The sequence below is a fragment of the Pleuronectes platessa genome, chromosome 5, assembly GCF_947347685.1.
Source record: "Pleuronectes platessa chromosome 5, fPlePla1.1, whole genome shotgun sequence".
Lineage (NCBI taxonomy): Eukaryota > Metazoa > Chordata > Actinopteri > Pleuronectiformes > Pleuronectidae > Pleuronectes > Pleuronectes platessa.
In genome coordinates, this window is record NC_070630.1 from 21,354,258 (window position 1) to 21,379,578 (window position 25,321).

Genomic DNA, 25,321 nt, shown 5'->3' on the forward strand with positions numbered 1-25,321 from the left:
AAAACAAGACGTATCACCCCCTGCGAGACAACGTTATCTAATTGTTTCTCTGATAACTTAAAGATATCTTAAAGCTACTTGCTTATTAGAATAAATGCATCATGTTATTTAACCCAGTACAACACCAAATAAAGCAGGCTTACCTTCAAAATCAGTGTTTCTGAGTTTTGCTGAGCTTGCTTCTCTGACAACAGAGGATTCAGACGATGACTCAAATAATTTATCTGGTTAAATTTATTTAAATTTTCTTTTAAAAACCCCCAAAACATATACATTTCTTAAAAGCTTAATCTTGATATAAATTAAGTTTTCACCACTTAAGGCAGATAACTGCGGTAATGGCGCATGCCCAGTGGAGCATGTGACCAAATGATACAGACGTTACTTTGAGGAAACACTCTTCTGTATCACAGATTTACCATTTTTTATATATTTTAACATGGGAATGTTTCATTTCGTAGACTTGTCTAATGAATTAATCTAAATGGTAATGAAGGATTCAAATTGTCCAGATTCAGCATTGTGGGTTGGATCAATACAAATATATTGTGTATTTCATAAAGTAAACCATGGTTGGCTAGTGGATGTTTCAATCAGCAATTTTTTATTCTGTTGCCATTACAGCTATAGATCTGGATGATATGGCTAAAACGGTCAAATTAATTATAACTATTATTAGAATTATCACGTCAATGGTCACAATAACTTTTTTTAAAGTTAAAAGACAGATTTTTTTCTCCTGAGTGAAGGTTGTGGTATTAAACTCTTCATTGGCAGAGAATGACAAACATGTTATTTTACAGTAGATCAATTATGTGTTTATACCTTCTCCCCACACGAGCAGTATATTGAAATATATTGGCTTTTTTATTTTATTTTGATGAAAATTATATTGCAATAATTATGAATATTGCCCAGCCCCCTAAAGCCCTCACCATATTTTTTTTACATGCTGCGTACAGTGCAGTCAGAGGTTCTGTCTGTCTCTTCACCAGATGAAACAGCAAGCAGAGATTTTGAAGCTTATTTACATGATCATATGGGAAAGCTTTCATGGGGGTGTAATATATTCACCAGACATGGAGCGGAGTTTGAAACTACAGACACAAGAGCCCGTCTAGAGGGTCAAATTGTTCAGCCTCAACATGTCACTGTCACACCGTGCTGCACAGTTGGATCTTTTCCTTCCTCTTCTATCCTGCCCTTTGCTCCAAAAGGTAGGGTGGGGTGCATTCCTCTTATCTCCAAGTCATTAACTGATTCAAACGAACTCCACACTGTTGTCTGCACACATAACGTTATTCCATTACAAAAATGCCGGGAGCCACAAAGATGCTATCGTCAAGGAAGTCAGCTCTCGTAATTCACTGGAAAGCCGACGTTGATCTGGAAACACTGTGGTGAATGGAAAGTGTTTATTGTGACTTTTCTTGTGGAAATTCCCTTCACTTTCCAAAATTAATCAAACTTGATGAATATAACGCTGCAAATAAACATAAATCTGTCTTTGCTCCTCTTGTAAAACATTTAAAACTATTTGATGACTCAATCGGGTTGATTCATTCATTCCGCGTCCAGTTCTAAAGCTTTCTGGTGGCTCCTCATTGTGACCATGTTGAGTTGGTAGCTTAATTCAATTGGCTACTGTAAATAACAAACAATATCTGCAGCAATTCCCTCCAGCCTTGTGTTTACTTTTTTCATTTGTATTTGGATAATAACACATGAATGTCATCATACTGTCCACATTATTTTACTACATTGTGTATTTCTTCCAACACAATCGAGCTGCATTTTGCACAATGCAGACTGTAGTTATCAACATTAGAGTAGTACTTGAGCCATGGTGACTTGTATGGCCTCCCACTGCTTTTCCTTTTCTAATTGATTAGCCAAGTCATGTAGCTTCTCCGTATAGACTCCCAGTTGAACCATTCCATTACACTTGGTAAAACAATGCAAATTAAATAGGGAGCTCTCTTCTAGTTCGGTTATCATGCTCTCTTATAATATACTCTTTTCCAGTTCGTCCTGGGGGATCCTGGGACGTTCCAGGGCCAGATGATAATCTGTCCAGCGTCTTCTGGGTCCTTATGACATGCAGGTGCAAGCTTCCCCTCAAAATGGTAGGGGGGGTTTGTGTGCCTCTGTGATCCTGGAAGCTGAGTTGTCGGGAGCATTAGCCCCTGGAGAAGTGGTTCCAGGGAAGAGGCCAGACTAAGAGCGACTCATAGCCTTTGGACCTGTGTCACCTCGCCACAGCACGGTCCTGGAGCCGAACCTGGGAGGGGACCTAACCGGTGAGTGTCTAGTGACCGAGCCTTAGTCTATGTTTCCCAGTAGGAACATACAGGTTGGAGTGCAATGTAAGCTGACAGGCTGAATCAGGAGCATGGGCGTGCTGCAATCCCTGGCATCAAAGATTATCTCTATATGAGGTTGGATTCGACAGAAAGCTCAGTGTGCCATATAGAGTCCTGAAGAGACGCTGCTGAACAGTGATTCAGAACCCAAGTCTTGCTTAAATGTTGGGGGAGCAGCTGCCACCTGCAAAACTGTACTGCATTAAAACATGTGACTGCACTCTCTATACACCCTGTGGAGGAAGAGAAAATAAAACAAATATTGCACAACAATAAACTGGTTGGATTTAAGTTTCATTAAAAAATATGAATCATTAACCTTTGAAAATGCAGACACAAAATTGTGTTTTTTGTTTAAATGTTAAATTATTTTGGCTCCCAGTGTTTTGCAATGTAATAGACTGTAGCCTGCAGAGGAGGTGCAGCGAGTACAGAGCCGCACAGTCTACTTACTGTTCCTGTGTACTGCTGCACCCTCATCTCATAACACTGTCACACAGGGAGCTGAATGTACTCAACATTGAGTCATGTGGACAATCTTCAGTCCAGTGTGTGTGTGTCAGCTCCTGAGCTAGGTGGAGCTGTTGTGCTCTTCTAGTCTGTGGCTGCAGTCGGTCACTATTCACCACAACAGTCATTGGTGTCAGTTTACCAGTGGCAGCATTTCTGTACTGATGAATGACGTGGACTCAGCTTTATGATTGGTTCCAAGCTAAGCATGATTCTGTCTGCTTGGGTATTGAGTCCTTTCTCTCGAAATATCCACTACGGGACTTGCGATTTTTTATGAATTTAAAACAATAAAAGCAAATTGTGAAAACCCTGTCACACGGTGGGTAAAAAAATGGCATTGTTAGACTGAAGGACTAAATCGCTGATGATATGATATTTGAACATATGATTGTTAAATTGGGTATCCCTAATTGCTATCTGCAGATACGCCTCTATATATTACATGACAAAACAATAACTGACAACCCTAAAGTATGCCCTATTGAGAAAATGACATTGGAAATAGGAGGTAGGATTTCTGTCAGTTTATTTGATAAGGCTTTGACTACTGCATCCCTTGCTGATCTGCACCTTGGAGAAGGAACTTTCAGTCCCGATTGACAGTGAGAGATATTTGAAGATGTACCAAATAAATTCCAGTTTGTAATCGTACAAAAGAAATGACCCAGCTCCCTCATTCTGGACCTGCCAGGTAGATTGGTTATATCAAAAAGCAACAAGAGATTGCATTGCATCCTTGCCCACACTACAAGGAAGAACATTTTACGATGATGGATAATTGAAAAGGTGCCAACTGTTAGATCCTCGGGTTTCTGGAATCATGTTTCAGGGTTTTTCTTTATGAATATTATTCTTTTTTTTATATACTTATTTATGTTCTTTTCTTTTTTCTTGCCCTGTTTATCTGGGTCTTCCACGTAATCATTGCAAATTACGTCACTTTATGTATGAATCTGAGCCACTATTCGTTGTTTGTTTGTTAATGTTTTTTTGTTGTTCCTTTTTTGCGTGGTATTTAACGTAGTCAGCTTTTATTTGTTATAAATAAAACTTTGATTCAGCTCATATAGTCAGCATGGGAGACACAGCAGGTGTTTAACTCAGCGTGCGTTAATGATGTGTGGTCACTGTGACATTTAGAAGCAGTGTTTGGATCACTATTTAAAAGTATAAACTCAAACTGTATGCAAATCCAAAAAGGCTTTAATTGTGCCATTCTAATTTGTATATGGTGTCAGTATGAAATTGTGTGAAAATGTAAATACTCACGTGAATTTTCATCAATGCTGTTAGTTTTACAAGAGGAGTCTCAGTCTGAGGGAGAAAACACAGTGAGGTTCTGCCAGGATACATTTAACAGGACAGATGGGAGCTTTGCTATAATGCCAGTTTAGAAAAGGCTCCAGCTCATTACCTCCACCAAGAAGGTTATGTTTCCAACTCTCTTCATTGTTTTATTACATTTTTTAACAATATTACACACACCTGAACAGATTACCAAAAAACTAGGTGGAATGATGTGGTGTGGGTCAGGAAAGAACTCTTGAGAATTAGGTGTAGATCCAGTTTAGGGGGCGAATCCGGGATTTTTGTTTTCCTTTCCTGAAATTGTGAAATAGAATTTGATGGACATTTTCTCAGGGAATAATCATTTGATCATTTTGAAAAAAATCTGCCATATTTAGGGGACAGATGAGTGTATGGAATTTTTTCCAGCCTGACTGGAGGTATGTGCTCTACTGAGTGCCATTCTAGTTTGTTTTTAGATGGCTTATAGTGTATAACACAAATTTCAGCCCACCAATTTAAGAAGAAAACTACTCAATAATGTCCTTTTTTTTTATCAATTGTCAAATTAAGACTTCTGGCTTTGTTATTTTCTTTTTGAGGTTATGTTTATTCCAAAGATGCCACAGCTCAAACTAAAACAGACTCTATCCCGTAAACCAGCAGTGAGAAAAGTGCAGCTACAATTAAATCTTGGAAACCCTATGTCCTCTCAACTTTGGGTGATCAGTGGACTCGGGCAGGAGTGAAATGCTGCCTCCCAGTCCCTTTTCCACGTTCCTGATGCTTCCATCCCCTAATCTTGACTGCAGATGCAAATAGACTAAAAAACGTCCATGCCAAACATTTGCATTTAAACAAATAGATAAAGGTCATTTTGAAAAGCTGCCTCCTCATGACTGCAGTGTGAGGTGGCATGTTCCATGTGTCCCTGCCCTCCTGACAGCGTGGTTAAAGCTCCCAGCGTGGCACGCCACACCACTCAGTATGGTGCTGCACGCAGGGATGCAACTACAGTAGGCAAATAGAGCAGAGGGACAACAGAGAGGCCTGCCTGTGTGTTTGTGTGTGTGCATATATGTGTGTACTTGTGTGAGTGGGTGTGTGTATCAGACTGCTCTACAGCATCATGGACACAGGTGAGACTCACTTGTTCATATATACTGCTGTCACTATGGTTGTTGCTGAATATATATATATAGCTTCTGTATTTATATTTATATTTATGAATTAAGTGCATGTGAAAAGAATGTAATAGGAACAGTTTAAAGGGTATTTTGACAATTATTTGATGACATCTGTGCAAATGAACAGTCTCTTTTGATGATGCTAATATCTTAGAATAAGTTGATCAGTTTAGTTTCAATAGAACAATAAATGTATGAACAAGGACAAAAGTAATTTTTGTTTAAATTCTTACATGTATCCATGTTTGATATTTGAACATTTGTATACTAATCAATATCAATCATAACTTATATTTGAATATGCAATAACTGTTTACAGGATGCCATTTAGTTTCACATTTTTTTATATATTTTTCTCAGTGACCATGTAAGGTGAGAGTAATCTGGGATTTTGGTTTTTTTCTGCATGCAATATCCATCTACATTTTGCATTCTCATTAATGCTCCTGCTTCCTAGGAATGTCCCCAAATCACACCAGCACACGTTTCAGATTTGTGTCAAGCAATGTAATACCAAATGATCTGCTGTTATGATGCAAAGCCATCATTACCCCTCCGGGCTCCATTCGGTTTGTGAGCGTGTGTTTGTTGTAAATTGCATCTTTTTTTGTCCATTTGCATCGACCAAACCAAAGTTAATTTCCATGACATTTACACACCAATCTCAAAGACTCATTCACCTATATGCATAAAACTGTGAAACATTCAAATGAACACACATTTGTGGGGATGGATGAAAATGTGTGTGAAGTTGTCTTGCAGGTCAAACTGTTTCTGGATTTGGTTCAAATGTGTGTTCACTCTTTGTTTTTCTCTCTGTTCTGTCCAGACTATTCGAAGCGAGTGTACCAAGGCGTCAGAGTCAAGCATACAGTCAAAGACCTGCTAGCAGAGAAGAGATCCCGACAGACAAATGGACCCAGATACAGTGTAAGCACAATCTCCTCTAAACTGCTCTGCTTTTGTTCCGTCTTGTCTCTTCCCACTTCATTTGTCTCCCAAACCAAACAGCGCAGCCACAGTTGACATTCTGTTGGGCAACACAATTAAGAGGTCGCTTTTTAAAGAATCTCTTCTCCTTGTTTACATTTCGTCTTGTTTTGTGGACCAACGATCCATGGTGGATCCATTGACCGCCTGTACCTCCCCCCTCTGTCCCCGCTCCCCTCAAGTGCTCGCAAAGCCAATCTGTAAATAGCAGAACGTGGTGTGTGTAGAGAGAGACACAAAGCGCCAGGGCCCATCCTGACCTCACAAAAGAACACTGACACAATGATCGCAAACGGCGACGGCCGTGATCTCCCAGAAGCCGGCCCGAGGTGGAGGCAGGGGTGTGGTGGGAGGATTGAGGTGGACCAGGACCATAGAGAAACAGAAAGAGGGCAATGTAGGAGGCTGTCTATGCAAAGTTTGATCCATGCACACCTGCCAGCTGACATTGTCCTCTGCCGTGTTCAGGCCGCAGACAAACCTCCTATTGTTGCCTCAGGAACACAAACATATGCAGTCAGAGAAATATACGTCTGCATGCACAAGCAAGACGGGGCTTTTCATTTCCCACAAACTCCCTGTCAAAAGGCTTTCACACAACAGTGTTCAATGTTTGGTTTCTGTTTAGCATCGGCATGTCCACTCTATAGATATGCAGCCCGCTAACCACCCGGGTAATGAGGGGACCGTGTGAAAGACACAAGAGGAAATACAATTGGATTTAACAAAGAGAAAGTCCCCTAATGACCCCTCTCTAATGCAGAGTATGTTATAATAATATCAATGTAGAGGTTTGTAACTTGAGTGCATGTAGAAGAAAGATATCATCCACCAGGTCGATGCACTGTGATGTGGTGGAGTTCCGAGTGAGAAGAGAGACTGATGGGGATTTAAACACAGATTCTGTAGAGGTAGACATGAAACACAGGGAGACAATATACTGTTGACTTGTAAATGTCTTCAAATTAAAAGACCCAGGAACAGAAAAAAATAAAAATTCGATTATCCTAATATTAAGTATCCAGATCCCGTCTATGATGTAGAGCTCCGTTCTTTGTCAAAATGTACAAAACCCTAAGAATTTGTTTTCTTGATTTTTCCTAAAGATTTATTTATAACAATACTGCATATGATTCAAAGTTAATCAGATGACTTCATTAAAGGCATTGCTGTCCTTATCTGCCACTTACAAGCTCAGGCTAGTTTCTACACTGATATAAATGGAGCAGAGTATCGTTATTGTGTCTTGTTTGGAACATGATGAGCTCCATCTTGAAATAATATGTTCATTCATGTGGAGGCAGCAGTGGGTTGGAGAGGAAAGAATTGTCTCTGTCAGGGGTCAATGAGTCCACAGACGAGACAACAGCTTCTGCATATGAGTCTCGAAAAGAGGAATGGCAATTCTCTAACCAATGGAATGACAGCTTAACAGATCTCAAAATACTTAAAATTATTATAAAATTCCAATACTTCAGGTATTTTCAGGTATTTTAACTATGAAGTGGCATCTTTAGATAACAAATCTGCATTAGAGTGAACTCTTTGTAATTTTTGACAAGTTAAAATTGAGTTAATAAGCAATAAAACACACCCTTTGGTACTCCAAGACCCTCTGGAGCTGTGATTCCACAGTGGCAGTCTGATATGACGAGTAGCTAATGGTGGATAACTTTTGATATTTACAGCCATGTATGACTGTTCACTACTTATTCTACTTTTACTCTATGTTTTAATGTTCACTGTTACAGCCAGTGTACTTTACAGAGTAAAGTATTTTTATGATTAAGTAATCTTACATTATCCATAAGGAATCTAATCAAACGGTCACACACTAAATACACATGTAGGCCATTGTTCACCATATTGTAATTCAGGTAGAAATGGGTGACAAAGAAAAGGAAATATCAACATTAATATCAAAGTAAGCAGCTTCAGTGCTCTGAACCCCACTAGATGTTCCTTCCAATAGATATTCCCTCATTGGGTGTTTTGATGATGATGGTGGAGAGAGCTGTATAACGCGGGGTCAGACCACATGACATCAGGTCCATAGCTGCTGGACCTGTAGGGAGTCGGATGGGCACCAGCCTCATGGGAGAACTCTGCTTCACTGGGTTTCATCACCTATGTGACGTAGACCAATAGGAGCTGAGCTGACAGCGCTCTGCCAGAACAGATGAAGCCAGGCACACTCATATGTAGACATGGCGAAGCGATCGAGGAATAGTGTTGTTGGTGTCGCATGTTGTCACCGTGAAACAGAGGGAAAGCTCGTCAAATCAAAAGACAGCCAATATCATACACGTCATTAAGTACGCCATGTTTGTTTTTACATTCTTGGTACTAAATAGTGGCCACTTTTTTTCCGAGACAGCAAATGGAGATTGGTCAGGGAGCAATGTATATGCTGTCATGTCTCTCAGACAAAACACAGCAAGAACTTTCCTACCAATCGAACCACTCATTCCTTGGGGTTAATGGAAAGGCTTACGGTGTCATTAGTACATGGACAGGACACAGAGAGATTCCCAGAATTAACTGAGAGAGCTGATGGGGAGACAAACAAGTTGTTTCTGTGCGTGAAACAGAAGGAAAATATTCATGAATGGAAAATATTTGTTATCCAAGAAAGTCTGTTAGCTCAGAGAGTAGAATAGGCTGTTAGATCTAGCGCTCTGGTTACAGGAGTTTATGAAGGTTTTAACATGCAGGAATAAACAGCAGCTCAAACCGTTACTGTGTATTTAAGGCTATTGAATGATTATTTTGTGTTTGACGTGTTTGGAGCTCCAGTGTGGGAACGGAGCAGACTGATGGCTGCGGGTGGTATTACAGTCTCTTTTCATGATCCTTTGTGGCTCATGTATTAGCTCTGCCTGCTTACACTGAAGTCATCTCCAATGCACATTTTCCCCCTGAAAGTAGCCTCTTTAATATTAGTTTGAAGTTAAATTGATGAGATTTGTGCTGCTTTCATTCACACTCCTCACCCTGAATGTCTGCTCCTGCTTTACGTTACTCTGGTGAGCAGGTACGAGTCAGGCCCAGCAAGTTCGCAAGTTCAGCAAGTTCAATATATGTTTGACAACGAGAATTAGGGAATTAGCTAATTAGGGAAACTGCAAAGCATGGAGTGGAAGATCTGAGCTTGGAAATTACATTTACCATTGGAATAGGGAGTATGCTCCATTATCTGAAAGAGACAGGATAGGACAAAAATGATTTGTTATGGCCTAAATAACTCTGATTCACAAAATGCACCTTGACGTTGGTTGCCAACCGCCAATAAACCGGAAGAAGAAAAAGTTCCGAAATAAAGCAGAGCTGTAGATCCATTAAAAATACATAGGTGCCATTAAACCCATTGTTTATCTCTAATGTTCAGCCAGGAAATTTTTTAAATATGAGGAATTCTAAACAGAGTTTGGTTGATTTGTAACAACCGGAGCTCTTCTGGGTCAGGAAGCTGGGGATCATGGGTAATATCCACCATTCAGTTGTGTTTCTGTTCAGGGAGTTGGACTACGCAGTCGTAGCTCGACTCAAGACATGGATAGATTTAAATTTTCTCTATATGAAAACCACTTAATTGCTCGGACACAGATCTGAACCGAAATAATCACTGTGTGGCTGCAGAGGGCGCTGTTGCTCCGTAACGATTACATAGTTGTTGCTTTAAGTTAAACCTATGTGGTCCGTGGATGTTTTTGGAGACACACAGATAATGTCACTCTGGAGCCGACCTAGTGACTCTGCCTTGTGTAACAGTGTCACTGCCAGTAGCTCCTGTTTGTCACAATTATGTGGCTCCCAAAGTCGACAGATGTTTATCAAAGGGGTTGGGGGAAAAAGAACATGCAATTCCACAATATGAGCAGCATACTTATCACCAATCATACATCAAGTGTCAATTTGTCAATTGTTTGTAGGTGCGTCCACAATTGTTGTCAAATTTGGCATAATATCGTATGAATAGGCAAAAGACGGATAAAGAAGTAGTTCCAACTCTGAAATGTTCCGTCTCTATCTGATCTGCAATTCAGCATCTTTTCGGTGCAAAGTTCACTTGTATGATTATGAATGATGCATGGAGACCTAATGATGCACAGAGGCACACAGTAACCCATCCACATCTTTCTGTCAGTTAATGCTTCTCTTTCATCCCTGGGAATAAAAGGCCTTTGAGAAAGAAGAGCAAACTCTGACAACAGAGAGAGTCCTCATGTCGGAACACGGAGATTCTCAGTGATAATATAAAGATCTTAAATCATTTCTCTTTACTCAGAACGTCTTTATTAAACTGGACTGCCCAAACATGCTGATATTACATAAATGATCCATGACAGTGACAAAGTCATTCGTGTGTGATGTAGAAGCCTCTTCAAGGCTTATATTTGTGATGTTTCTTTAGGTGAAAGTTCACCAAATGGCAAAACTTGACGTCAATGCTCTGAACTCATGGGGCTATGTAAGCTTTTGCTACAACTACATTGCCAATAAACTGCAGTTTAGCAGCAACTTTGCAACTTCAAACTTCATTCTTTTACTCGCTAAGAGCTGCCTCCAGTGGTACAAAGCAAACACCAATGTTAATTCTTAATTCTTGATAAAATACAACAAAATGGAATAGAACCAAAACAACCAAAATGATTTTTCTAAAATAAAGTTGTGAGAAACTGAGAACTTAGGGGAACTGCATGTTTCAAGTAAGAATGTTCTCTGGATAGATGCTTGTTTTATTACTAGTATAAAATACGTTATAAATTTACTTATTATATAGGAAGAGTTCTTCTGTGATATAAGGTGAAGTAGAGCCGTCATCATCAGCCCCACCCCCACAAACATACACACATTGTCTGACTGTCGGAGCTTGAGTGTGCTGATTTCCATACGCAGCCTTCAGAGATGCACTGAGCCGTACCTGGGCCCCATGAGGAAGTCTTGGCATTGGCAAATCACATTCAAATTCTGCCCTCAAAATTTGCTTGCCTCCCTGCCAACGCAGGCTTAATATCAACTCTTTCATGCTAGCAATATGCAAACGAGCCTGTGCTGGCCAACCCTGTCCTTGGGACCCTGCGCGCACGTCTCTGCACTGTGCTCCGACTGAAACGGCAGGAACGAAAATGTTAGAACATTTCATTAATGTTAACCAAGTATCTGACATATTTGTTAATTCAAGATTGTATGGGAATGATGAGCAAACATGATGGAACACAAGGATTCACCTCTCCGTTGTGTTTGCTGATGTACTGACAAAATTGTTCAAACTCATGACTTTATCAAGAGTTACAAAGTTAGCAAAAATTCGAAATATACTGAAGCAAAATTCTGTGGAAATAAGGATGAATTTTTCAGTTTTTGTATTTCATATTGTCCCGGAATTGAAAGCCTGTTTAAGGATCATAATTTTGCTGAAATAATTCGGTAAAAGGCAACGAATCGACAAGTTGACCAGGGAATTTGAATATTTATTTTTGAGAGCCTACAGTGAGATTAAAAATGTTATATAAAATATTGGATGTGAGCAACTTTAAATTATCACATGATTATTGACATTTACCATCTGAGCAGGAGACGATGATTAATCTTACATCTACTGTTCATTCGTAAAAAAGTCAGACCTGGAAAGATACATTATAATAATAATAATAATAATAATAATAATAATAATAATAATAATAATACGAACATGACTTTACTTCGATACTGTAGGACTTAATTTGTTTAAAACCCTTTCAATGACAATTAACACGGCAAGTAACAACAATTTAATATTCTTTATTTATCATATATATATATCAATACAGTATATAGATACATATTAGATAAAAGGAAACAGTTTAAACGGAATGGAAAATGTTTATTCTGGTTAAAACGTATAATAAGCATTTGTATGAAATCCACAGATTTAGACCAGATGGCTGGAGCCTCACCCCTGTCTTGTACTTTTTAATGTGATCTCACTTTCCACTTGTTACTGTTCACACACATGTTTGTGGACTACTGGTGAGAGGACAACATGTGTCACTGTTTGAATTACCCCTTATCACAATGATGATCTTATTAACAACAATTATTACAATTAATATAGTACCAATTGAAATATCCATCTATATTATTTATTCTGTATTATTGGGATTATGCTGATTCCTGGACCTGAACACTTACTGTATGTCTATGTAGTTGCTGCACTGTCCTCTGTTAACCACAAAATTAACCCTTCTCATTGAGAACGTGCTGCAGACTCCGTAGATGCCCTGTATGAATGTGTGTGTGAACGGGTGAAGGGCAAAACCTGTGCTGTGAAGAGCTTTGAGTTGTCATCAGGACTAGAGAAGTGCAGAATAAATACAGACCATTTACTATTATACATATCTCTGTGTCATGCTGGATTTAAGTTGAGAAAATTGGGCGTATTTCAAAAATGAGCAGGGTGAGACTCGTCTTTATTTTGTCCAAGCATCGGAATTTAAATGTAAATATGCTATATGTTAATGCAGTATTAAAAATTACGGCAGTTGAGTATATGGAATCAAAGAGGGGACATACTTTACACATGTTTGTGAAAGGTGTTGAATTTATTCATGTTCATGTTACATTTTATGGAGCCTCCATCTGCTTATGGTAAATAAATGAATAAGAAATTATTACATAATTAGCCACATAAAGAAAGTGTATGAAACATATAAATTAATAAAGGAAATTTGTGAAATAATTCTTTAGAAAGCAACACAACAGTTTGGCGAGATGCCATCCAGAAATTGAGTAATACTATAGAAAAAATTTAAAAGGATATTTTATCAAAAATTGTTACAAGAGATTTGAACAATAGTTGCTAAATAAGAAATAAAACCAAACCAATAAAATTGAAAATATATGTATATCAATAATGGTTTTCTATGTCCCCACATGACCCGTGAGGTGATTATGAAAGATCAGTGACAGCATCAGTTGCAGCAAATTTGGTAACAGTTGTTTAGCCGACATTATTATGAAAAGAGATGTTACAAAAAACTGTCTTAATGTATAGTGGCAAAATTGTGAAATAAAACATGACTAAGCACATTAAAAGCTCACGTGAGAAAGATTGAACCTTTCTCTCCTCTCTCGTAATGCTGCTGTCACTCCCCTTTATCTACTCCTTCACACATCAGGTTATGATGACATTATAGTTACCACCCAGGTTGTCTGGCTCACTCCCACTCTCCTTTCTTTTGGCACAGGGGGGATCGACCACTCCGCCTTCATTTGTCCAGATGCCAGGTGAGACTCTACTGATCAAGTAGAACATAGATCTTCATCATTCACTCTTCACTGCCTGCAAAATAAATCTGCCAACACAGTTCTCAATCTGCACCGTCATTATCACTCTGAGTAATACTTGGCTGACCCCAGTTAACATTCTGCCTCAGGTGTCTGCCAGCCTAAGAATCACAACCTATGTGTGTTCGATCTGTGCTGCTGCCGTGAAGGAGATTAGATGTGTATTGTTCTCTGCAGGGTCTCACATGTTGCCCAGCTACTACGGCGTGAGGCGTCCCTTCATCTCCGACTCTGACTTCTGTTCATCCACCAAGCTGTTCTCCCCTGACGTCTACTCCTCCAGCCTCGGGGGTAAACCTCTGGGCTGCGACCCGTCCACGATGTCCGGCTACTCCTCCCTTATTGACAGCTACTACCCAGAGGCGTTTGGTGATTACCGCAGCGCCGCCGCCTTCTCCAGCTCTGGAGGATCCTTCCTGCAATCGTCGGCCCTCTCTTCCCTGCCGCCTCCCTTCAATGGAGAGTCCTCGCATCTTTTTCTGGTAGGGGTCAGGATCAGGGTTTGGGCATGCTTGTGTCATAAAGCAGTTAGATAATAATTATATAATCATAACTTTATTTGTATAGCACCTATCTAAACAAGGTTACAAAGTGCTTTACAAAATCCCTTGCAAAAAATGAAGTAAAATGAAAGGTATTCAGTTCAGTTCAATTTGAAGCGCCAAATCAGAACATATTAAGGCAGAGACCTCACGATTTAAAAAGAAACCCAACAGCTCCCACTGAGTGAAGATGGAATGAACAGGTTTAGTTTAAAGCATTAGTTAATATATGAAAATACATGTATTGGCCTCATCATTGGTGCATCGAGTGAGGAGTGTCTGTGCCAAGTGAGAGCCTACGTGAAGAGGAGGGGCCTCTTCAGCAAGAAAAAAGTTTCGATGTTCATATGGGAACCTAGATTTGAAAATTTAGAGAAAAGAATTGACTCCACGTTTTGAGAGAGAGTTCAGGTTTCATTCTTCTGAAAGGAAAATCGGCCGCCATTGACTGCAGCTCATCTCCGTAGTGTTAAGTTACAAACAGCTCCAGTATGTGTGATGTGCTGTGCCACATGTCTTGGTCCATTTGGGTCCTTGTGTACATTCGTATACACTTGTATGTGTCATTTTGCATTTGTTAGACAGAGTAGACGTGCAGCGAGGATCACTTGTCAGAATCAAACACATGCATCTTAGCCAATAGTCTATCAGGACGTCCCTGAGGATAGCTGTACTGTAGGCCACACATGTTTTATGGTGTAGACACCACACTTTAGTGCTGAATGTGTGGTTCTGATGGTATCAATGCTGGTTTGTCAATCTGAATCTGTCTATGCCCACTATCCCAATTTTGGAAAAAGATTAAGGAAATATCCCTGTTGGTTTGAAAAGAAAGAGTAAAGTGTGTAAAGCTGAAACTGTATCATCTTTATGATGAGGAGCACTACTTCCGACTGCCAATTGTGTCTTCGTTCTTGAGGAACACGTATGAGACAATATCTCTGTTTATGTTGTCAGAGTTAACTCAGTTTGAGCTCAAGGCATTTGGGGGTTTTTTCAATGGGAACTTTGCATTACAACCTGGAGGTTTGCAGTTAAACAGATGTGGGCATATACGTAGGAAATGAGACGGTTGAATGAAAGACTGTTGAGTTTCGGTTTGGGAAATGTAGGATTCACCACTTTCTTCTGGCCTTTCTTTTATAAAAACTGTATGAACTGATATATTTTTTACCACTTGGGGGCAGTGTAAACAAGTTAACATATCGTTGATGGTGATTGAGCATTTGTTGGCAAACAGTCTCTTATTCCTTCATCCTTTATATCTTCAACCGATTTAATTTGATTTATTGCTATTATAAAAAAATCGTATTTAAATCCGTCTCACATTGCTTTATAGAAGTCCAGTATTTGATTAACATTTAAGTTAAACTGGAACTTTATACCTTTCACAGTTACTTTATATGTTTGTAAGCACCACTAGCAGAATTCTACAAATAAAACCCCATCTGATAGCACAATGAGTGAGTCAGAAAGGATTTTATTTGTTGTTTTTTACAAATGAATTGAACTGTCACTTTAAAATCCAAAGTTTAAAGCATATTTGAATGCAGCATGAATGGCCATTTCATTGGCATCAGTGAATCAGGGAAAATATATATGTGATCACACTAATACAAAAGATCCGCTGTTCTCATATGAGCCCGACAGTGTTACAGTATCTGATGGTGGACGTTTCCTTTTTAGTCAGTAGAGGAAATTCATGGTTCAATGATTCATCCTCTCCTCTCTTGTCTTTCCACTTCAGAGAGACTCATGGGAGCAGTCGGTTCCAGAGCCAGTATCCCAGGTGGAGGCTCTATGTCCTGACAGCCTGGCCTCCGTCAGCATCCCGCCCTCCATGCCCAGTCCAGAGCCCCCGGGTAGCCCCTCACAGTACCGGTCCACCAGCCGAGGCTCCTCCATGTGCTCCGTCCCAGGCAGCCAGCCCTACACCCTGCACTCTCTGGAGGAAGCCCACTACCACTCTTTAACCAGCAGCTCCTATACCACCACACCCTCCTCTTCCTTCGCCTGCACTCCATATATGAGCAGCCCTGCCAGCGATCTGGTGTCCAAGATGGTTACGGAGGAGGCCAACGTCCACGTCAGCCTCCCAAACAATGTTGAGGCTCAAGCCTCCTGGGCAAAAGAGGATGGGGTGAGCCCCTGGTCACCCTATGAGATCAGGAGGGCCTTCTGACTGGATGACAGGCTACTGGATCAGAATAAAGAGGAAGACGGACGTTTCACAGACAGTTAAACAGACAGTACAGAGACAATTCTGGGACGTGTTTTGTAAATAGGACAATTTCTTTGCATCCTTAGCATCAAGGTGTCCATATGTCCATATTACAACCTGATGTCAGGGCAATGTTCCTATTTATTGTTTGATTCATATGATACAGAGTGGAGGAAAAACTTGTGACATGCCATAAAATGAAAAATTACAAACCTTTAGCGGCGTAAACTGGATGAAATAGGATTTTCACTTTTATGATGTATCATACTAGGGTTTGTGTTTGTTTTAAAAAGCCATGTTACATGTTTAAACTCTTTTAAGATGTACATGGTTTCTATGCCAAAGGGGGAACTTCTCTAGTGGGTATGGGGAAATGTTGTGGAGTTGCTCAACTAATTTGAAAAAGTATATAAACAATTTAGTAAGTGTACAGTATACCTGTAATGTATTTGTGTTTAGGTGAAAATACAAGTTGGATTTCAGATTGGTGTGAGGCTCATCTTTATACTCCAAACTGCAGCTGCAGCACCTTGAGCAACAGACACCACCCTGAGTCAATATTTTCACGGCACTAACTGTTAGTGGGAATTTCTGTAAAGTGAGCAGATGGATAAATGGTTAAAATGACCAGTATCAGAAAAAAACATGCACTCGGGAATCAGTGGTTTAGCCTGCAGGTCCGTGTTCAAGATGATAATGGCCTTTTTTAAGAGATTTGTCGATATACAGAACTCCATTTGTTTAGCCTATATAATTGTAACTAAAACTATTAAAAGCCTGAGAGTTTGATGGTTGGTTTTATTAATACAAGATGCCTGGTTATGGAGGAACTAAAGTGACATTATTTAGATTCCTTCAACACTTTAACCCTGTCTATATAGCATTCAAAGAGTGAGGGATAATGTATCATGTACATGAGCTATTGGTATGTTCAAATGTCAATGAATCATTCAAAATCACTTTGATGAACATATAATAAGATTAGCATTTAATCTGCAGAAAACTACAGTTTTAATGTGTGTAATAAAGCATTAAAGACATTTTTGGAAATGTTCTTAGTATCCTGATAGAGGGTAAATATTTTTGGAGACAAAATTCAAATTTGACTATATTCACATATTCACTCAATTTAAGATGTGTTAGCAATCATTTATTATGTACACGTATACAGATTGTTCACAGGCCAGTTCTTAGAATGTATGTGTGAAACTACTGATGACATGATTAGATAAATCAAATGATATCAAACATTCGTCAAATCTTTATACATCTGTTATAGATGCTACATAGACATAAACACAAAATTATAATATACGATTTTTACATGTTAAGACATTGTCTTTCCTGGAACTTTTTTATCAAGCAACTCACAAATGTGTATCGGACATGTTCAAGTTTATTGTCTTAACACTCACTTTTGACTCATTTGTCATGGTTTATTTTTCTGTGAGCTCAATGTTTTTCCTTTTCCCAGAAATCAACTGTAGTCGCAGTAAAAATCAAACAATCCTTAAACTATATATCTCTGCTCAGCCCCTGTATATATTTGTATATGTGTATGTGTGTGTGTGTGTGTGTGTGTGTGTGTGTGTGTGTGTGTGTGTGTGTGTGTGTGTGTGTTGGTGCGTGTGTGTGTGTGTGTGTGTGTATCTATATCATTCTCATCAGTTGCAGTAAACATGTCATTAGGCTTCAATGCTGGACGGACTGTTCAGGTTGGCTTCATGTCCAAAGGGGTATGGGACGTGGTGGTGTTTGAGCACTAGGTGGCGCCTGAGCACCGCGGCTGCAGGAGAAGAGGAGCTGCAGAGCTGCAGACAGAGGGACAGAAATGTGGCTGTAATGGAGAGGGGGGAAGAAGATGCACATGTGTGTGATGCAGTGAGCGGCAAACTCTGTTAAAAGTGCCTCAGGTAAACAAAGAGCAAAACTTGCGGAACACTAACATTTTACCCCGGTCACAATTATTTGATTTTTTGTTGGAGTGGGGAAATCGTCACCACCGCTACTGTCACCACTGCAACTAAATATAATAATGATAATAATATAGATGTGGACATTAATAATTTAAGTATTAACTAAAATAAAATAGCGATTTGATTAATAACCTTTAACCAGCTTGAGAGACTAAATTGCTAACTATTGGTATAGTTTATAATCATTAAGTCAACCGACACAAAAAATAAGATACTTCTAAATAATATAATAAATCTTTTTACTTTTACTAATATCACATTTACATTTTACCGCATTATATTGATGCCGATGTGATTATTATCAATTGTTGCGTGCTGATGCGCAAAATTACGCAAAAACTCCTTAAAATAGCATTCATTAAATTATTATAACATTTATATGTTTTACTTTGGATTAACTGTTAGACACTTGGGTGGAACGGAATTTGGTGCTGAATTACGGAGCCGTTTTTATTCATCAGCAGGGCTCCTCACAAAGTCGGTGAAATCTGCACAAGTGTGTGCTAAATAATTGTATATAGATATTAACAGATGGAAGAAGCGGAGGCTGGAGACGCACCGAGCTGCAGACTTCTCCCCCGGCTGCCCTCAACAGGTGAATGCGCACAGAGCACTTGCTGCAGTGGAGCTGAGGGCCTGCACTGCCAAAGATGGCTACTGCCCTTTGCCACGCCCACTTTTCCTCCACTTTAATGCGTTTTTCTCTTAAATAAAGTTTAAAATTACGTTTAAAAATATTTTCGCCTCGTAAGGTGGCCTAAATAAGCGTATGGTCGCGGATATAAGTGCATTTGCGGTCCTAAAGCTTCCCAAGTGCACCCAGTGCTGTAGTGCTTAATGAGGGGGTGTGATGCACTGTTATGGCAAAAGGAGGATAAAATGAATAAAAGTATGGTTTCTTTTCGATCAAAGTGTGTACATCTGATATATTACATTAAAGTGGGGCTTATACAATGTCCATGCGTAGTGATTTTAAGTGAAAAATCGATAAAACTCCGTTGCCTCTGAATATTCAAATTGAAAGTAACGCGCAATCAAATCATTGTCAAATCAATGAGTTCTAGGGGTTTTAAATAGTAGGCATGGAGGGAGAAAATCACAAACTAATATGTCCACAGCTATATTACTATATTGTTGTATGCTCTGGGTCTGTTTTAAGACATTTGTGTCGAGATTTTTTAATACTTTTGCACAAATTTCGTTCTTGGCCATTTTGCTGAGGCAGAAAAGGACGTTGTGGAGCCCCATAGGTCTTCTCAAGAGAGTTTCTCCTGATCTCTTACATCATGTCTGGTGAGTTTTCAAGTTGGATTTTCATCTGGATATCACTTTTTAGTTGCCTTTTCTCCTGTATGGGGCAGAAAAGACAAAGGAGAACAATTTAATGTTTAGTGGCAAAATTAAAAGCAAAGCAGAGTCGCAGGGGAAGATGAGTGGGGTTTATTTTGTAATTGCAGATGTGGATTTAATAGCAAATTGACGTTATTTATAAAGAACGTGCAGCAGATAATAAACTTCCGTGGATTAAAGTTTGCAGTTTAATGCCGCATGTCTCCTGCTTGTTTTGGGCGGATCAGGAGCGTCCGCTATTCTCACTCAAACACTCCTCTACTGCTAAACCAACTTGTATAGATTCTTGTATCTTTCATTCTCACTATCGCCGTCTATTAGCACACGTCAGGGCATGTGCATGATCTTTTCCGCGGGTTCGTTTTTAATTAAACATTAGTTACCGGTGGACCTGACATTTCAGCCGTTTTATACCTGAGTCGCGTCTGCGTAACAGGACGTTATAAGTAACCGCGTTGAAGTGGGATGTGTCTGCACCGTAAATTTGGCCCACCATTTGCCACATTAAAGACAAACCATGAAGTAGCGTTTAGATGTATGAATATTTATCAGATGAGGTTCCGCAGCCGAGGCTTCGTCTCTTATCAAATCGCCTTTTTCCAAACGGCTCGCCACTCCTGGGCGCTTTAAATGACGCCTTTGGGTCTAAATTACGCGCACCTATGCGAGGCGTTCTCTTTGTCTCCTTAATCAAGATTCGCCTATAGGAATAAATAAGGTAAATTGCCTGTATAAGAACCACAGTATTTTAGTAAAATATCCAAAGTGGGAGGCAGGGGTGATTTGAATAAGTTACAGAGAATTAGGGTAAGAGTTGGAGTTCCTGATTTATAAACAACATAAGGCTGAAATCGTTCTCCCAATTTCCCCCCCGCCACAAAAGCACAACAACGTGACCGATGGAAAGCACAAAGTAATCGTTTTTAACCCAAATGCTCCACACGCGATTACATGCGCTCTGCGTAAAGAGCAGGACTGTCTTTTTGAATGGATCGCCGCGGCACCGGTTGGAAGCATTTCAACGCTTCCAACTTAACTTCAGAATCGACTCTTGCGCACAACTTTGCCCCAGAATCAGCTTCGATGTGTTAACCGAGACAAGTTTAACGTTTAAGCCTCCGATCGCTTTACTCCGGACTCGCCCTGTCTTTGTGCGTCCTTACTTTGGCGGCGCCTTTGTCCAAATTTTAACAAACGAGCCCACACACATTTCCACCCCGAGATCGATCCCGGTTTCACAAGCTCTACATTCAAATCTCTCAGATCTGCGTTAATGCTCAGGAAGGTACACTTACGGTTTCGCATTTTGTGCCTTGCCTGGACCGGGTGGCTGTGAACACACTCAGGACGCAGCAGACTACTCGGCAGACGGCGTAATAGGACACGCCGAGCCCTGCCGTAAAGAGCGAGCCGTGGCCGGGAGCAGTAGGGGGGCTCCGGCAGGGACAAGCGGTCAAAAAGTAGCCGGAGCCACCGCGCGCACTGGGCACTGACAATGCGCTTTTACCCTCCAAATATTCGGACACGAATTTAGACATCGAAGCGCCACATATGGTTTTAACAATACATTGTTTATTGTAACATGCTGTGTGTCTGTTACCAACATTTCCCCACATAGAAAGTCTGTTTATTAGTAGGAAAATAGAGCAACATAGTCGTGCCAGTGTAGAGGAGGGAGACAAGTTAAAGGTGAACGTGTTGGTGACATGTAGGGGGATACTATAGACGACATTTTTATTTTCATGTGTTCAGTTTGAGGGAGAGAAACACAGAGTGTGTGCTGCTGATGGAGGAGGGGCCGACCAGCGGCAGAGAGAAGCCCGTGTCTGTTATCGTCTGCTGCTTAGTAAACATGAGCGGCATGCTGTTCTCTTCATCCAGATCAGCCTAGGGTGTACCAGGGCGTCCGCGTGAAGACCACGGTCAAAGAGCTGCTGCAGAGGCACAGAGCCCGGGAGGCCAACAGCAAAAAGCCGAGACCGGTAATTCCCCCCCTCTCCCCCCACCTCACCGCATCTCTCTCTCTCTCTGACTCTCTCTCTCTCTTTCTCTCTCTCTCTCCTCTCTTTCTTTTTACTAAGCAGGAGATAAGACAATAAACGGTCCCTGTAAATGACTGACATACAAGCACGCACATTCTGACAACCACACTGAGTCTAAGTCATTCAAGACCAATTGTCCTGATGAAAATATCTAATCATGTTGTCTCCCTCCTCGTCCTCCTGATGGACAGATTGGACAGATATCTCAGGGCTGCTTGGATCTCCAGGATCTTTGCGCGACCACTTTTGCAAGTAAGTTCCCTCGTGGCAGCAAGACTAAAAGTGCAATGCCGAAAAAAAAAAGGCCATTTAAGTTACAGATCGGCAGCAGCACGTGGCTCCACCCTGACCTACAGCAGGCACACGCGCCCATATTTAGAATGTAGCCAACAAATTGGAAAGTCCAAATTTGCATGAAGCCATGTACCTCTTCGAATGCATTGGCTGCTGGAGCCATGGCGTTCTCTCTGGTCTTTAAGGTCTATTTAAAAAGTCTTCCCGTGGTCTGATTCCACACAGAGACTCGTGCAGCTTATTCGAAAGCACTCGTTGCCGTTTATTCTCCAAAAAATATATAACATTTTATTTTGAAATGCACCTCCTCAAACGCTTGGGAACGCATCTGTATGTCTGCCAGATGTGTAGATTGGAATATATGCCATGGACGTTGTACTGAACCCGCAGTCCATCATATAGGCCATACACCTCGACGTTTTGTTTAACCGTTGGATATTTACGCACAATTTTCCTTTCAGACGTAAATCCGTCAGCTCGCTATGTGGACCCCCCTCCGTCCATCCCTCCAGCTGAGCCGAGCAGCTGTGGCGCGCGAGCTCTCCAGCTGCGCAACGCCCAGTTCCAAGTTCCTGACAGCTCGTGCAGCCTCCAGAGCATCCAGGGCGACGCATTTAACCAGATCCAGAAGCAGGTTGGGGACATGGCGTATCCCAGCACCTGCTACAGTGACAGCAGCAGCAGCAGCATCATGCACAACAACAGCAGCTACAGCAACTGCAACAACATCGGTGGTGGCGGCGGCTACAACTCCTGCCTGCCTCCCTCTCACTCCCTTTCGCTGCAGTGGCATTATGGACTCACCCCAGAGGCCGACTATTACGGGCATGGGATGGTACGTTTCTCCCACAGACACTGACAAAACTCCACGAATAAACAACAAAAACAGTGTTTATGAGGAGTACTCAGTTAATCAGTTATTAATCAGTTATTACCTGTAGTACTTATCTCTGGGGTCTTGTCTGAGGAGCTAAACAAACAAACAATCATGACTTATGGTAGCAATTAAATCTCAATGTGTAGGTGACAACAATTAAGGTCGCTCTGTAATTGAAACTGCAAAAAAAGAAAGACAAACACATTTTAAAAACACAGAAATACACTGATTGAAATGGTTAACCTCTCAAAATGATACATCTCAAAAAATTTCAAATTGTGTGACCCTGTAACACAGGCCTGGAATAGAATTTTGTTATTGACAGAGTTATTATTTTGGTTTTGCTTCTAATCAGATCTGTCACTAATCAAATGCATATTAAATGTAACAAGATACTTACAGAAACCTGAATGGAGTCATTTTAGATATGTACATCTCACCTGAGGATCATAATTATTTCAGTATCTTTAATAAAGGAATAATTGTTAAAAGAAAACACCACTCTCAGGCGTCCCTGCTTGAGCCTGTGGCCTCTACTGTCAGTTTGGTTGTCCATCACATGACATGCATGACATTGCAATCTGGTGCAAAATATAATCCTCACCATCCTGCACGTCTTCTTCTCTTTCAGGCTCCCGGCTCCCCGCCAGAGTCACGGAAGCTCTGCAGCCCCGTAGATCACGACAGCTACTCGCCGCAGGACTCGTTCTCCTCCTCCTCCTCCTCCTCCTGCTACGACTCGCCCACCAGGATGGAGTCCAGCCATCACGGCTTCTCCTCAGAGCACTACCCGCACTGCAACCTCCAGGACTGTTACTGCCTGCCCCACTGTTGGCCAGGCCAGCAGGAGAGCTTCTCTGCCCCCGATTACACGCATTACTACAACCCCACAGACTATCCATACGCGTGCACTGTGGAGGAGAACTATTTATTGAGGGATTTGCAGATCCCTGAGATGTGCTACAATGTCCTATGATGAGCGCGTCTGCAGTATTGTTTTGTCTTCCTGCTGTAAATATGATTCTCTTCAGTGTGCTCCTACGGGCTTGTGCTGTGATGGAGTGAATATGATGAATGCTGAATAGATTGAAAGGCTGATATTTTTGTATGATTTTTTACTACACTTCGATTTATTTTTATACACACAAATTGTTGCTGTTCTAAATAAAAAAAACGTGTTGAACACACCAACGTGCTCATGTTCACTTGTTAAGCATTCACACTTGAAATAAATGATAAAGTCAAAAGCAGATTAAGAGTAGGGATGAGTGATGCTGTGTCAGGGTCAGTGTTATTTTTTTACATTCAGAAGTGTCTGTTCCTGCTCAACAACTCTTATATTAGGTTATTTATTATTATTTGTTATGCTTATTATTATTATTACTCTTGTGTTACCATCTATGCTGCAAACTGTCCCCTTTAAATCATAGAATCCACAATGTGGGAGGGGAGTAGAATGGCAGTCCATAAAGGTGAGGTGGGGCTGAGCTTAGCTGTAAAACTTTGCACTGAAGCTAAGGAATGGTGTCACATCAAACCTGTGTGTGTGGGTGTGTGTGTGGGGGGGAAATGATGTGGTCAGGAACAAGTCAGTATCAGCATCACATGTCATTTTGGAAGAATGCTCAAAAACATGGTGTGTTTCCATGCACAGTGTCCACACGAAGAACAAGAGGTTTCATAACCGAATCCCCGAGCAGGTCAGGTGTCTCAGCAGAATGAGCTACAGGGGACCTTTTCCTTAATTGTAGGAGCCGTTGGGTTTCTCTCTATATTCAAAGGCCTACACCTTATTATGTAAAGTGCCTTGAGATTCTGAATGTTATGATTTAGCACTATGCAAATACAATTTAATCACCGACCTGAGTTGTGATCATGTGACTTGAAGGTTTCTGGGATTCTTCGAGCAAAATGCAAGCTGTGATGAGTAACCTGGCTCCCACAGGCAGCTCTCTGTTTTCTTTAATAGTTCCAAATGCATCCATATGACAACTGTCAACAGTGTCATATAGAAAAGATTTGGAGCCGTTTCTTTACTTTCTTAATCACGATAAAAAGTGTTATTTTTCAGCAAAATTAACTAAACATAATAAAACTTTAAAAAGTCTGAGAACAAACCATTTAGAGTGATACATAAAGAAAATATAACAGTTCAATAAATAAATGTATATTTGAAGGTTTAGTTGGTGACTTGTCAGCCACATCGAAACTGGATAGGATTGTGCTGTGACTGTTTAATATTAAATAATTATTGTATCAATTTATCAGAGACTCTCAAGCACCTGCTACTTTCCTCATGAGAGGATAAGACAAAAACATGGTCCCGATGTCTCTGAGATCCTAATCCTGC

General features: G+C 40.6%; 2 protein-coding genes and 1 long non-coding RNA gene across 3 annotated transcripts; 2 read left to right on the forward strand and 1 right to left on the reverse strand.

Annotated features, from left to right (window-relative positions):
- Positions 1-5,079: 5,079 nt before the first annotated feature.
- Positions 5,080-17,154, forward strand: LOC128439967 (POU class 2 homeobox associating-factor 2). The gene is made up of 5 exons (XM_053422509.1): positions 5,080-5,302; positions 6,180-6,280; positions 13,570-13,609; positions 13,847-14,151; positions 15,959-17,154. Exons 1-5 carry the CDS (start codon positions 5,293-5,295, stop codon positions 16,391-16,393), a joined length of 891 nt encoding a protein of 296 aa, XP_053278484.1. The 5' UTR covers positions 5,080-5,292; the 3' UTR covers positions 16,394-17,154.
- A 406-nt stretch (positions 17,155-17,560) lies between these two features.
- On the reverse strand, positions 17,561-23,936 carry LOC128439969 (uncharacterized). The gene is made up of 3 exons (XR_008338464.1): positions 23,576-23,936; positions 19,692-19,756; positions 17,561-18,243 (listed from the first exon to the last, which is right to left on the reverse strand). It is a non-coding gene; the product is annotated as an uncharacterized LOC128439969 (long non-coding RNA).
- linc.pou2af1 (lnc RNA pou2af1) lies at positions 19,478-24,158 on the forward strand. Its single transcript, XM_053422510.1, has 5 exons — positions 19,478-19,701; positions 21,640-21,740; positions 21,992-22,052; positions 22,556-22,929; positions 23,603-24,158. Exons 1-5 carry the CDS (start codon positions 19,695-19,697, stop codon positions 23,945-23,947), a joined length of 888 nt encoding a protein of 295 aa, XP_053278485.1. The 5' UTR covers positions 19,478-19,694; the 3' UTR covers positions 23,948-24,158.
- Positions 24,159-25,321: the final 1,163 nt, after the last annotated feature.